Genomic DNA, 14,718 nt, shown 5'->3' on the forward strand with positions numbered 1-14,718 from the left:
CGGGACCGTGAGTGCCAACACCATGGGACCGACGCAACATGGGAGGTAAGTATACGCTTTATTATTTTATGAGGTCCATGTAGTGGGCAACTTTCAAGCCCTGGAGTCCTGGGTTCAAAGCTCATCAGTAAAAGTTGTTTGCATGGGTTTCCTCCGGGTACTCCATCCAGTTTCCTGACTGCAATAATATTTATGGTTTCGGCACACAGCAATTGAAAAATGCACCAAGTTAATTAAACAGCATTCTCTTAAAAAATTTGCTGCATCTTACTCCAGTGCACAGTTCATCAAGGCTGGTATACAAATTGCCAGACTTGATTAATCAAGCCAATAGTGTATATACTATACCACAATATCTGATTATTTCCTGGCTATTAGCTTGCAGGGGCATGTTCCAGGAGAAATGTAGGTCTAAGAAGAGCCTGATGCAGATGTAGGTCTGAGCGTTGCAGCACTAGAGCACTGTGCTGGCCTATCGTTCCTGCGTTCTCTACAAGAGAGCCGTTGACAGAATTATCTGGCAGCGCCTTTTCTCCCTTACGAACAAAAGTATTAACTGTTGAAATTCCAGCCACTGATCCCTCTCTTCCCCAGCATCATCTCTTGAGGGAGAGTAAGGAGGTCCTCATGCATCAATGCACATTAGATGATTGATGAGTTCGGATGACTTTTATTCAATATGTATGGGGGCTTTAAGGCCAGACATTTGATTTTGTACAAGCTAAGGAAACCCTATAAAAAGTAAACATACTTTCAAATCATTTTTCAGGATAAACTGTCCTGTATGTGTATATGAGGAACAGTATTATTTCTGTCACCTGCATTTTTACCAGTTTTTCCTCCTGTAGTCTATCCCTTAGGCTAGATTCATACATCTATGCTTTGCAGTCTAAGTATGGATTGCAACGCACTGAGTTTCTTCTGACCCGAACTTGATTACATCATATATGCCTATGAGGCTGTTGAATTCAGGACAGGAAAGCTTTGACCAGTCCAAGCATTGTGGTTCATACTCTGCAAAAGTATCGCTGAACTAATACAGACCTATGTCTGAGAACTGATTCCTATAACCATGTTGTGACGTGCACATTGTATTTTCTTCTGCTACTCCCATGCATCCACCAGAGTAATAATATAATAATAATAATTTTTTATTTATATAGCGCCAACATATTCCGCAGCGCTTTACAAATTATAGAGGGGACTTGTACAGACAATAGACATTACAGCATAACAGAAATACAGTTCAAAACAGATACCAGGAGGAATGAGGGCCCTGCTCGCAAGCTTACAAACTATGAGGAAAAGGGGAGACACGAGAGGTGGATGAACGTATTTGTATATATTGTATATATGTAAATATTGTTTATTATTATTGTTGATATGTTTTCACAAAAAATATGCTAAGTTCTTCCCCTCCCCCCAGAGCGACTTTTTGAACAAGACCCGGGACCAGGTCAATACGTTGTATGTCGCATTTATAACTTGCACTTTATGCTTTCTCCGAGCTGATGTCTACCTGCACTTGAATTTTGAAATAAAAAGAAATTGAATTCATCATCAGAGTGTGCGGTGAATTTGACTACCTACATACCCTGCAAAACACAGACCTTATTTTCAATTGATCATAGACTGGTGGGGGAAGGCGATCTGCTACGATCTCTCTTATATATTGCACAGCACACAGAAATAGATTCATCTTCTTCATTCCTTAGTTAGCACACAGAGAGAAGCAGACGAATTATGGAGGAAATTATACAGCAGTACTGAGCAGCTTTCATGTGAGTTAAGCTATGATATGAGATATAAGACTTGAAAGGTCAACACAATATTTCTGTGTCTCCCTCTGCTTGTTTCCTCACTCTGCTCCTTATTCCTCCTCTTTCTTCTCTTCTCCTCTATAGAGGACAATGGGGTGTGTAACCTTACACCCCAATGTTTTTGCAGTGCTATTTGCTTTGACCAAGAGGAATTTGACATGCTTTTTCAGTATAATTGATAATCTCAGGTGGTGGGGGAAGAGAAACAAATGGCTGATAAGTGGAGAAAGAGGCAGATTTCTCTGAATAGATCAGTGTTTCCAAAACTCCAGTCCTCATGGACCCCACAGGTCATGTTTTCAGGATTTCGTTAGTATTGCTCAATTAGTGGAAGTAACATCAAGGCATCAGGAATTGTCTCACCTGTGCAACACTATGGAAATCCTGAAAACATGACCCGTGGGGTCCGTGAGGACTGGAGTTTGGAAAACACTGGAATAGATATATTAAGCTTTCTACATTCGCCTGCATTTTAGAGTTATGCAAAGTTTGTTAAAATGCAGTTCCAATTTAAGCTTGTCTTGCTGGTGTGCGGTGTGCCTTGAGGAAAGATAGGATGCCGCAAAAACAGGAAGAATTGCTATTGTGGTTGCGCAACTTAATAAAAATCCAGTTGCGTCAGCAATTCTCATTCTACATGTTTACCACAGAGAAGACACGAACTTGGCAAATATAAAAACAAAGTCAAACAATTTTGCCACTTAAATTAATATCTTTAGGAGAATAGTATATTTTATTACATTAGAAGTTCAGTCATTCTTGGATGTAACCAGACTGCTTGCTAAAGTAAGCAATATTGATATAGTTGGTTAAAAAAATTAAATTGGGAGTCCTATATAGCTTTAGCAGTTTGTTGTTTGTCATCATCTTTTTGTTAGCCATTAAAAGGTATCAACTACTGAGAAATTTTTTTATCAACGTAAACCGCCAATAATCATAAATCATCATAGAGGAACATTATACAAATGAAGTTATTTTAATCAAACCTTACTTCCTCTATTGTAATTAGAATACCTTGCTAGTGAATAGAAAAACATTGTAGCTGGAAAATTCTAAATAGCCCTATAGTTGAAAAGAAAACCTCTCTTTCTATAGTGACACCTATAGTTTGCTACCCTGTTAGAAGAATACTAAAAAATACCAATATCTCTAAGTAATTACAAATCTTCAACCTATTGTTAACCTATGGGTTTTTCTAATAAACAGTATGGCCAATTTTACATTTGTGGTTAAGATTTAATTAAAATAAGTAATCATATCAGATATTTTGAGGAAAAATGTTGTATTATAAACTACAGGGTGGGCCATTTATATGGATACACCTAAATAAAATGGGAATGGTTTGTGATATCAACTTCCTGTTTGTGGCACATTAGTATATGGGAGGGGGGAAACTTTTCAAGATGGGTGGTGACCATGGTGGCCATTTTAAAGTCAGCCATTTTGGATGCAACTTTATAAATGGCCCACCCAGGTGTATCCATATAAATGGCCCACCCTGTATAATCTATAATTCTGTAGTATATTGCATGGTCGGTGTCTGTTTAGTCATAGTGGCTGCGAGACCTGGCAAGAGATGATCAGTGGGTGTGACCGGTTTCAGACCACCATCATTCAGATATTGATGACCTACCCTATGGATAGTTCATCAAAATGTGAGTCCTGGGCAGTCACTTAAAACTCCCTGGAACCCAACATGTAGTAAGGTAGGTGTTACTCTTCAACTGTCTCAACTCAAGTGCCAGGCCTTGCTTCCTTCTTGTATGGCTGGCCCTCTATTTGGAGGTCCACACCTGGTTACTTGTGGTGAAACGGAAAATATCTCTGACTTCATAACCAAAGGCCTTTTCAGGTCAGCTGAGGCAGCCATGTGCTGTCTGAGTATTGAGAAAGCATTGATTTCTGTTACCTTGTGTTTGTCAGCAGTTGCTTCACCTTTTACTTAGCTAGGCTTCAGCCAAGTGTCTAATTATTTCCATCTAGTCTTGACTTCTAGTCAACTGCCAGTGTTTTACTTTTCCAAGCTCACTCCAGCTTACCTACAGTCATGGCCAAAAGTATTAACACCCCTGCAATTCTTTCAGATAATCCTCAGTTTCTTCCTGAAAATGATTGCAATCACAAATTCTTTGGTATTATTATCTTCATTTAAGTTGTCTTAAATGAAAAAACACAAAAGAGAATGAAGCAAAAAGCAAAACATTGATCTTTTCACACAAAACTCCAAAAATGGGCCAGACAAAAGTATTGGTACCCTCAGCCTAATACTTGGCTGCACAACCTTTAGCCAAAATAACTGCGACCAACCGCTTCCTGTAACCATCAATGAGTTTCTTACAATGCTCTGCTGGAATATTAGACCATTCTTCTTTGGCAAACTGCTCCAGGTCCCTGATATTTGAAGGGTGCCTTCTCCAAACTGCCATTTTTAGATCTCTCCACAGGTGTTCTATGGGATTCAGGTCTGAACTCATTGCTGGCCACCTTAGAAGTCTCCAGTGCTTTCTCTCAAACCATTTTCTGGTGCTTTTTGAAGTGTGTTTTGGGTCATTGTCCTGCTGGAAGACCCATGACCTCTGAGGGAGACCCCGCTTCTCACACTGGGCCCTACATTATGCTGCAAAATTTGTTGGTAGTCTTCAGACTTCATAATGCCATATACACGGTCAAGCAGTCCAGTGCCAGAGGCAGCAAAGCAACCCCAAAACATCAGGGAACCTCCACCATGTTTGACTGTAGGGACCTTGGTCTTTTCTTTGAATGCCTCTTTTTTTTCTCCTGTAAACTCTATGTTGATGCCTTTGCCCAAAAAGCTCTACTTTTGTCTCATCTGACTAGAGAACATTCTTCCAAAACGTTTTAGGCTTTTTCAGGTAAGTTTTGGCAAACTCCAGCCTGGCTTTTTTATGTCTCGGTGTAAGAAGAGGGGTCTTCCTGGGTCTCCTACCATACAGTCCCTTTTCATTCAGATGCCGACGAATAGTATAGGTTGACACTGTTGTACCCTCGGACTGCAGGGCAGCTTGAACTTGTTTGGATGTTAGTCGAGGTTCTTTATCCAACATCCGCACAATCTTGCGTTGAAATCTCTTGTCAATTTTTCTTTTCTATCCACATCTAGGGAGGTTAGCCACAGTGCCATGGGCTTTAAACTTCTTGATGACACTGCGCACGGTAGACACAGGAACATTCAGGTCTTTGGAGATGGACTTGTAGCCTTGAGATTGCTCATGCTTCCTCACAATTTGGTTTCTCAAGTCCTCAGACAGTTCTTTGGTCTTCTTTCTTTTCTCCATGCTCAATGTTGTACACACAAGGACACAGGACAGAGGATGAGTCCACTTTAATCCATGTCAACTGACTGCAAGTGTGATTTAGTTATTGCCAACACCTGTTAGGTGCCACAGGTAAGTTACAGGTGCTGTTAATTACACAAATTAGAGAAGCATCACATGATTTTTCGAACAGTGCCAATACTTTTGTCCACCCCCTTTTTATGTTTGCTGTGGAATTATATCCAATTTGGCTTTAGGACAATTCTTTTTGTGTTTTTTTCATTTAAGACAAATTAAATGAAGATAATAATACCAAAGAATTTGTGATTGCAATCATTTTCAGGAAGAAACTGAGTATTATCTGACAGAATTGCAGGGGTGTCAATACTTTTGGCCATAACTGTACATGCAGTCCACACTTATCATTCTACGATCAAAGTTTCAGATTGCAAATTTCCTGTTACTGATCTTGTCACGCTTCACATCTCAGTGTCAGCTCTTAAGCTAATGAATCCGTTCAAGCAAGTTTCTAGTTTGAACAACATCTCTGCAAGCAAGTTTGCCAGTACTTCACTACTATTCTACAGTTAGCCTTTTCCTTGCTACAAGTTCCTGCTTGCATTTATCTCTACTATTAACGATATCTCTGCAAGCAAGTTATTAGTTTGCCTCTTCATCTATTACTCCTAATGTTGTGATTTATTATCATAGCTTAGGTACCTATGCTTATAAACAATATACTTTTTAAATTTGGTTTCTTAGTAGTTATGTGGTTAGCAAAGCCTACCAACATTTTGGTTACATTTTGGATAAGTTGTGGGTAGTGAAATGTACTGCACTTGTAGTCAATAATGCTTCTATTGGTTAACAGTGTGTCCAAGTTATGCAAATGTACAGTGAGTACGGAAAGTATTCAGAGCCCTTTAAATTTTTCACTCTGTTTCATTGCAGCCATTTGGTAAATTCAAAAAAGTTAATTTTTTCACATTAATGTACACTCTGCACCCCATCTTGACTGAAAAAAAAACAGAAATGTAGTAATTTTTGCAAACTTATTAAAAAGAAAAACTAAAGTGTCCTTACCCACTGCACCTAAACTCCATGAACATGCTTTACCACAATGATGGAAAGACAAATGGACAGTCAGACAAATTAATTCTTTTTTTTACCCAAGTGTTGCTTCCCAGATTTTCATTCCATCGTCTCTGTAGAAATAATAGGGAATTTCCTCTTTGTTATCCATGCCCCGCAACCTGATTGCTTCTGGAAAGCAAAGACTATCGTATGTAAACTCCTTCATGGCTCTTAGCACCAGCTCCACGTGCCCTCCTCCTCCAGTTGCATTGGCCTGTAACATAATTTACACTGAAATTAAATCAATTGTGCTATTTACTACTATAGTGTTATTGCCTGTACAGGTTCCCAAGCAGCTCTGAAAAGTGCTGTTTTGGACTTTACAGCAGCAAAGCTAAAGGAGATGACAAAATTGGATCTCCAAAATTTAAGGTGCTAGGTAAGGAAAAAGCTGCTGTTGTGGCACATAGGCCTGCTGATCGTATTGTTTCTCTGAGATAAGTGAACTAATTGGCACATCTTTTATTTAAATTGGAAATAGCTGTTGCATGATGAAAGTGATCTTATATTTATGGTCATCTACAGGGGGTGAAATAAGTATTGAATACGTTACCAATTTTCTAAGTAAATATATTTGTAAAGGTGCTATTGACATGACATTCTCTCCAGATGTCTGGAACAACCCATCCAATCCACACAAAGAAATCAATCCATAGAAGACTATAAATTAAATTATGTGAAATAATAAGAAATGAAACAGGGAAAAAGTATTGAACACATGAAGAAAGGTAGGTGCAAAAATCTATGGAAAGTCACGTCACCCGCTCAAATCTGTCAGTAATTAGAAAGCAATCCTGTCAATTAGTGAAAAATAGTATCAGCTGGTTCAACTAATGGCCTATAAAAAGTTGTCTCATTACCAAGGTGTCACACAAAAAAATCTCTCTGTAAAACCAGTGAGCGGTCTCAAGACCTTTGCAACCTTAATGTTGCAAAACATATTGATGGCACTGTCTATAGAAGAATTGCTAAACTTCTGAAGGTTCCAGTAAGCAGTGTTGGGGCCATTATCCATAAAAAAAAAATCTTTTCACCACAGCTAGGTGCTCCCCTCAATGTTTCAGACAAAAGATTGAAAATAATTATCAGAAGTGTTGTCCAAGAGCCAAGGACCACCTGTGGAGAGCTACAGAAAGCAGAAACAATTGTTTCAAAGAAAACTGAGTCTCCATGCCCTGTATGCACCCTCATCATGCAAGACTTCATTGCTGAACAAAAGTATGTTCAGATGTGTTTACAGTTTGCTCAACATTTAGACAAGTCTGTGAAATACTGGGAGTATATATTCTGATCAAATTAGACTAAAATTTAACTCTTTGGATGCCATAATTCACACCATAGCAAATAGATCAATGGCTGCACTCAACTGTACTAAAGCAAGGAAATGTGCGATACATGAAATGTGAATAGCATAATGGCCTGTGAAATCTATGAAAAAACACATGAGATGCTTAGCACAAGATTTGGCCAAAAAATGTGAGCCCATCCACCAAATGTCAAGGTAATCTCAGATCGGATAGGTCCCTGATCTGACTGCCTAGTGTGAACACTTACCTCTGGCTAATAACATGGTAAAGCCAGAGGTAAGTGTTCACACCAGGCAGTCAGGTCAGGGACCCATCTGATCTGAGATTACCTTAACGTTTGGTGGATGGGCTCACATTTTTAGGCCAAATCTTGCGCTAAGCATCTCATGTGTTTTTTCATAGATTTCACAAGCCATTATGCTATTCACATTTCATGTATCGCACATTTCCTTGCTTTAGTACAGTTAAGTGCAGCCATTGATCTATTTGCTATGTAAGTCTTTTTTGGTTATGCACCAGTTCAGACTAGATTGCTGTTCAGTCAGTTTACCTATATTTATCATAATTCACACCATGTTTGGATGCTAAAATGCACTGCATATCACTCCAATAACACATCAACAGTGAAGATGGAGGTGGGAACATCATGGTGTTGGGCTGTTTTTCAGCATACTGCACTGGCAAATATATCCTTGAAGGAAGAATAAATGGACAAATGTCCCAAGACATTCTTGATAAAAATATTATGGTTCAGTTTGGGGATTCAATCCAGTGACCTCTTGCTCTGTGGTTGGTTCTCCTGTCTCCTGAGCCATTGCCCTTTTCTCCCCTGTTCTTATTACCTTTATTTTTCCTTTCTGGATTTTTGCCCTTTCAGGTATTTCCCATTGTCCCGTTTTGGTTGCCCTATCACATTCTGGGTTGAACTATATATATTCTCCCTTCACTACACTTCCTTGCTGGCTATACTTCAAAGTGGATTAGTGCAAAGGAGTTCCAGCCCTCCAGCAAAGGGATTTCCCTTGCTAGGCAAGCAACATTATTTCTGCTGTGTGTTTTGTTTGACTGCCTTCTCAGCACCTTTCCTTTCTCAGCTAGGTTTGTGGGAAATTGCTCTTGTTTCATTTGCTATTCTCCTTAGTTCACTTTATTTACCCTTCGTGCACGTGCTCTAAGTTTCCTCACCCTGTGTCCTCCTATCCATTTGCACACTTTTCTTCTCCTGGTTAGCTGTGCAAAGCAGCCTCCCCTCTGGTTCCTTAGCAGGTACAAGAAATCCATTGACTGCCTTTTAGGGAGCCTGGTCTGAGGTGCTGTTTTTTTTGTGTGGTTAGGGATTGTCTAGTTTTTACAGGAGCCAGTAGAGTGTGGTTGCGGTTTCTCTATGTTGTATGCTTTATTATTCCCGATAGCCTTGTATGAGTGAGTTGCATGCAAAACATTATAGCCAGCCAATTAGTGTGTGCTGGGGCATCATTATGGATTCCGTGAACACTTTGGCCACACAACTTCAAGTTTTATCCTTGGAGGTTGCAGATATCAAGCGCCATCAACATCTTGCAAGTCCTTCTAATCCCAGTGGCTAAGCTGAGCCAAATGTAAAGTTACCAGGAGTGCTTTAACAGGGATAGAAGCAAGTTTAATTTTTTTCAGCCTGATGTAAATTATACTTGCACCTCTGTCCTATCTCCTCTGGGTGTAAGAGTCAAGAAGAGGGCATTATTTTGTTTTTGCTCATTGGGGATGCACAGGCCTGGGTATTTTCTTTGCCTGAGGAGTCCCCAGCATTGTCTTTTGTTGATGCTTTTTTCTTGGCTTTTAGCCTAATTTATGATGACCTGGACAGAGTCTCAATAGCTGAATCTAAGATCTGAGTTTAGACACTAGGCACTAGAGACCTCCTGGAACTCATTTCACAGTTGCTATTCACTGACCATTTTCCACATGTGTGATTCATGTACTTTGTTTTTATTACTCTCTGTATCTTAATGTTTCAGCCCTTCGGATAAATGCATATTAAATGGCCTGATTGTTTACCTACTCTTTTTATTCTAGTCGCTAATATTGTCATGGGTGCACAATTTTTTCAGCATAGACATAGCTTACCAATGATTGAGATATATATATATATATATATATATACAGTATATATATATATATATATATATATATATAAGTGCAGTGCCCCAGGGTCCTGATAGTTGCAGTAATGTTGCTTCCCTCTAGGGGGGAGTAATGTTACCTTTGAAGGCAATAAGGGAGATCTCTTTACCAGATATCACAAACATGCAACACTCTTCACACTCCAGCCCACCAGGGGGAGCTATGCTCCTATTTATTAGGGCACTCTTCACAATTAGGTAAAACTGGTGGTCTGAATAGGAAGTGAGTCAGTTCCTGTCAGGCATACAGAGAGGAAGGAGGAACATCTAGTATTTGCTAACAGGGTTGGTCCCTGACAGGGGTGGGAGCCTGTCAAAGGCCTAGACGGAAGGACACAGAGCTGCGCCTGCCCCACGTGCGGCAGCATCCTAAGAAAGGACACAAACAGAGAACTGTATTGTAGAGGGTGAGAAACGAAGTCATAGCAAAAGGAGAGGAAGCCAGAAGGAGTTCTGCCCTGCACAGGCTGCCTCCTTCTGAGGCGCAGAATCCGGTAGCCGGAACACCGAGAGAGCTACAGTCTCTATGCCTTGCTCCAGAGACTGGCAGGACAGCTAATTCCAAGTTACTGATCCGCCCTATACCCAGGAGGCACGGTGGCAACTTGTGGGGGCCGGGGCGTGCTAGAGTCTCTGTAAAAAGCCTCAGGCCACTAGTCATACGGGTTTGTTCCTATCCATCTGGGGGACAGAGAGAGACATAACATCTAGAACACCAACATCAGTTGTGAGGACCTGGGTGTTGTAAGGTACTACAACACCCAGGCACTAGAGGAAGGCTACTGATTTCCACTTGGATAAGGGGACTCTGGATTTGCCTCCAAACCGGCTGGACTCTGCCTGCCCTGTGATCTGGTGCTCTGGACTGTGGATGCTGAAGCCTTCAGTAAAAAGGTAAAGAAACTGCAACCTTGTGTCCTCGTTCTTCACTGCGCCTTACACCATCCACCAACTACACACTGGGAAGCCCTGGGGACATACTTCACCTGTGGGAAGGTATACCATCTAGCTGCCATAACATCACCCCAGTGGACCCCAAAGCAGCGTCGGTCACCCTGACCGAATACCACAGGTGGCGTCACAAACATTTCCCCTTTAAAGACCTTTCCCTTTTTATCAACGGACCTCCCGAGGGCCATGGACCGGGTCAGCCACCGTGACATCCCCCTGAGAACCGAAGGACCCGATACCGAGTACCCCACTGCCCTATGGGGCGATCCATATATATATATATACATACAGTGGAATGAAATAAGTATTTGATCCCTTGCTGATTTTGTAAGTTTGTCCACTGACAAAGACATGAACAGTCTAATTTTAAGGGTAGGTTCATTTTAACATTGATAGAATATCAAAAATACAATTCAGAAAATCACATTGTATAAATTATATACATTTATTTGCATTTTGCAGTGTGAAATAAGTATTTGATCCCTGTGGCAAAGAAGACTTAATACTTGGTGGCAAAACACTTGTTGGCAAGCACAGCAATCAGACGTCTTTTGTAGTTGATGATGAGGTTTGCGCTCATGTCAGCAGGAATTTTGGTCCACTCCTCTTTGCAGATCATCTCTAAATCATTAAGATTTTGAGGCTGTCGCTTGGCAACTCAGAGCTTCAACTCCCTCCATAAATTTTCTATGGGATTAAGGTCTGGAGACTGGCTAGGCCACTCCAAGACGTTAATGTGCTTCTTTTTGAGCCACTCCTTTGTTGCCTTGGCTGTATGTTCTGGGTCATTATCTTGCTGGAAGACCCAGCCACGACCCATTTTTAATGTCCTGGTGGAGGGAAGGTGGTTGTCACCCAGGATTTTACGGTACATGGCTCCATCCATTCTCCCATTGAAGTGGCGAAGTAGTCCTGTGCTCTTTGCAGAGAAACACCCCAAAAACATAATGTTTCCACGTCCATGCTTGACAGTGGGGATGGTGTTCTTTGGATCATAGGCAGCATTTCTCTTACTTCAAACACGTCGAGTTGAGTTAGTGCCAAACACTTCAATTCTTGTCTCATCCGACAACAGTACCTTCTCAAAATTTACTCACAGAATCATCCAGGTGTTCACTGGCAAACTTCTGACAGGCCTGCACATGTGCCTTCTTGAGCAGGGGGAACTTGTGGGCACTGCATGATTTTAAACCTTTACAGCGTAATGTGTTACCAATGGTTTTCTTTCTGACTGTTTTCCCAGCTGCCTTGAGATCATTAACAAGTTCCCCCGTGTAGTTTAAGGCTGATCTCTCACCTTGCTCATGATCAAGGATACCCCAAGAGGTGAGATTTTGCATGGTGCCCCAGATCGATGTCGATTGACCGTCATTTTGTATTTCTTCTATTTTCTTACTATTGCACCAACAGTTGTCTCCTTCTCACCCAGCATCTTACTTATGGTTTTGTAGCCCATGCCAGCTTTGTGCAGGTCTATGATCTTGTCCCTGATGTCCTTACAAAGTTATTTGGTCTTGCCCATGTTGTAGAGGTTAGAGTCTGACTGATTAATTGAGTCTGTGGACAGGAGTCTTTTATAAAGGTGACTATGTAAGACAGCTGTCTTTAATGCAGGTAAGGAGTTGATTAGGAGCATCTAACTGGTGTGTAGGAGCAAGAACTCTTAATGTTTGGTAGGGAATCAAATACTTTCTCACTGCAAAATGCAAATAAATGTATATAACTTATACAATGTGATTTTCTGGATTTTATTTTTGATATTCTATCTCTCAATAATAAAATTAACCTACCCTTAAAATTATAGACTGTTCATGTCTGTCAGTGGACAAACTTACAATATCAGAAAGGGATCAAATATTTATTTCCCCACTATATATATATATATATATATATATATATATATCTCCTAATCTTTTTGTTCACTTTTGCACACATTGTCGGTTGGGTTTGAGTGTTGCGTTGTTATAACTGTTTTAATTGTATATGTAATAGATGCAATTTTCATTGTATTCTTTCTTTTCTATTTTTTTTCAGTAGGTCGGTGCTTCTTTCTTGTGATCTAATATGACATGTTTCTTATAATGTGCCATCATTCATTTTTATATAGTTGTGTAAAAAAGTATTTGCCCCCTTCCTGATCTCCTATTCTTTTGCATGTTTGTCACACTTTAATGTTTCAGATCACCAAACAGTTTTAAATATTAGACAAACATAACACAAGAAAAAGCAAAATGCAGTTTTTAAATGAAGATCTTTACTATTAAGTGAAAAAATCCAAACCTACAGGGCCCTGTGTGAAAAAGTGATTGCTCCCCCCCTAAAACATAAATTAACTGTAGTTTATCACATCTTTGGGAAGCTGAGTTCAAATTCCCTATCCAAACCAAGGCCTTTTTACTGCCACACCTGTTCTCAGTCAAGAACAAGAACTTTGCATGACAAAGTGAAGCAGGCCAAAAGATCCTCAAAAGCTAGAAATCATGCTGCGATCCAAAGAAATTCTGGAACAAATGAGATAGAAAGTAACTGAAATAGGTTATAAAGCCATTTCTAAAGCTTTGGCACTTCAGCGAATGACACTGAGAGCCATTATTCACAAATGGTGAAAACATGGAACAGTGGTGCACCTTCCTAGGAGTGGCTGGCCGACTAAAATTACCCCAAGAGTGCAGCTACAACATCCCAAGAACTGCAGGCTTCACTTGCCTCAGTTAAGGTCAGTATTCATGACTCCACCATAAGAAAGAGAATGGGCAAAAATGGCCTGAGTGGCAGAGTTCCAAGATGAAAACCACTGCTGAGCAATAAGAACATAAAAGTTTGTCTCAGTTTTTGCCAGCAAATATCTTGATGATCCACAAGACTTTTGGGAGAATACGCTGTGGACTGACAAGACAAACGATGTACTTTTTTGAAGGTGTATTTCAGATTACATCTGGCGTAGAAGTAACACAGTATTTCAGAAAAGGAACATCATAGCGACAGTAAAATGTGGTGGTGGTAGTGTGATAGTCTGGGGCTGTTTTGCTGTTTCAGGACCTGGAAGACTTGCTGTGGTAAATGGAACCATGAATTCTGCTGCCTAACAAAAAATCCTGAAGGAGAATGTCCAGCCATCTGTTTGTAACCTCAACTTGAAGTGCACTTGGGTTATGCAGCAGGACAATGATCAAAAACAGACCAGCCAGTCCACCTCTGAATGGCTTAAGAAAAACAAAATTAAGACTATGGAGTGGCCTTGTCAAAGTCCTGACCTCAATTGAGATGCTGTGGCATGACCTTAAAATGGTGGTTCATGCTCAGAAACCCTCCAATATGGCTGAATTATAAGAACAATTCTGCAATGATGAGTGGGCCAAAATTCCTCCAGAGTGCTGTAAAATACTAATTGCCAGTTAACTCAAATGCTTGATTGCAGTTGTTGCTGCTAATGGTGGCCCAACCACTTATTATGTTTAGGAGGCAATCACTTTTTCATACAGGGCACTGTAGGTTTGGATTTCTTTTTCCCTTAACCCCTTTACCGCCAAGGGTGGTTTGCATGTTACTGACCGGGCCAATTTTTACAATTCTGACCACTGTCCCTTTATGAGGTTATAACTCTGGAACGCTTCAACGGATCCCAGTGATTCTGACAGTTTTCTCGTTACATATTGTACTTAATGTTAGTGGTAAAATTTCCTTGACATTACCTGAGTTTATTTGTGAAAAAAACAGAAATTTGGTGAAAATTTTGAAAATTTTGCAATTTTTTCAACTTTGAATTTTCATGCCCTTAAATCACAGAGATATGTCACACAAAATACTTTATAAGTAACATTTCCCACATGTCTACTTTATATAACAAAGACTTGGCACTCAAATAAGTTATGAAGTGGTAATTTGTTGATTATTATTGTACGTCCAGACACAGATTCAACAGATGCTGTTAAACATTTTCGGTCCCAATGGACCTTCCTCAGAACAATTCCATTTTATCTGATACAGAAATATCAAGAGAGAATACAGAACAAATATTTTAGTCTCTGCCTGGTGTCACAATGTCACAGTACAATTGTAATATCACATA

General features: G+C 40.1%; 1 protein-coding gene across 1 annotated transcript in view; it reads right to left on the reverse strand.

Moving 5' to 3' along the window:
• The window catches only part of ALOX5 (arachidonate 5-lipoxygenase), a 123,432-nt gene that overhangs the window by 16,342 nt on the left and 92,372 nt on the right, over positions 1-14,718 (reverse strand). Inside the window, exon 10 of the mRNA XM_069753372.1 lies at positions 6,265-6,443. Coding sequence (XP_069609473.1) covers positions 6,265-6,443 — 179 coding nt within the window. The remainder of the gene's footprint in view (positions 1-6,264; positions 6,444-14,718) is intronic.

Source organism: Ranitomeya imitator, chromosome 2, assembly GCF_032444005.1.
Source record: "Ranitomeya imitator isolate aRanImi1 chromosome 2, aRanImi1.pri, whole genome shotgun sequence".
NCBI classification, from domain to species: Eukaryota; Metazoa; Chordata; class Amphibia; order Anura; family Dendrobatidae; genus Ranitomeya; species Ranitomeya imitator.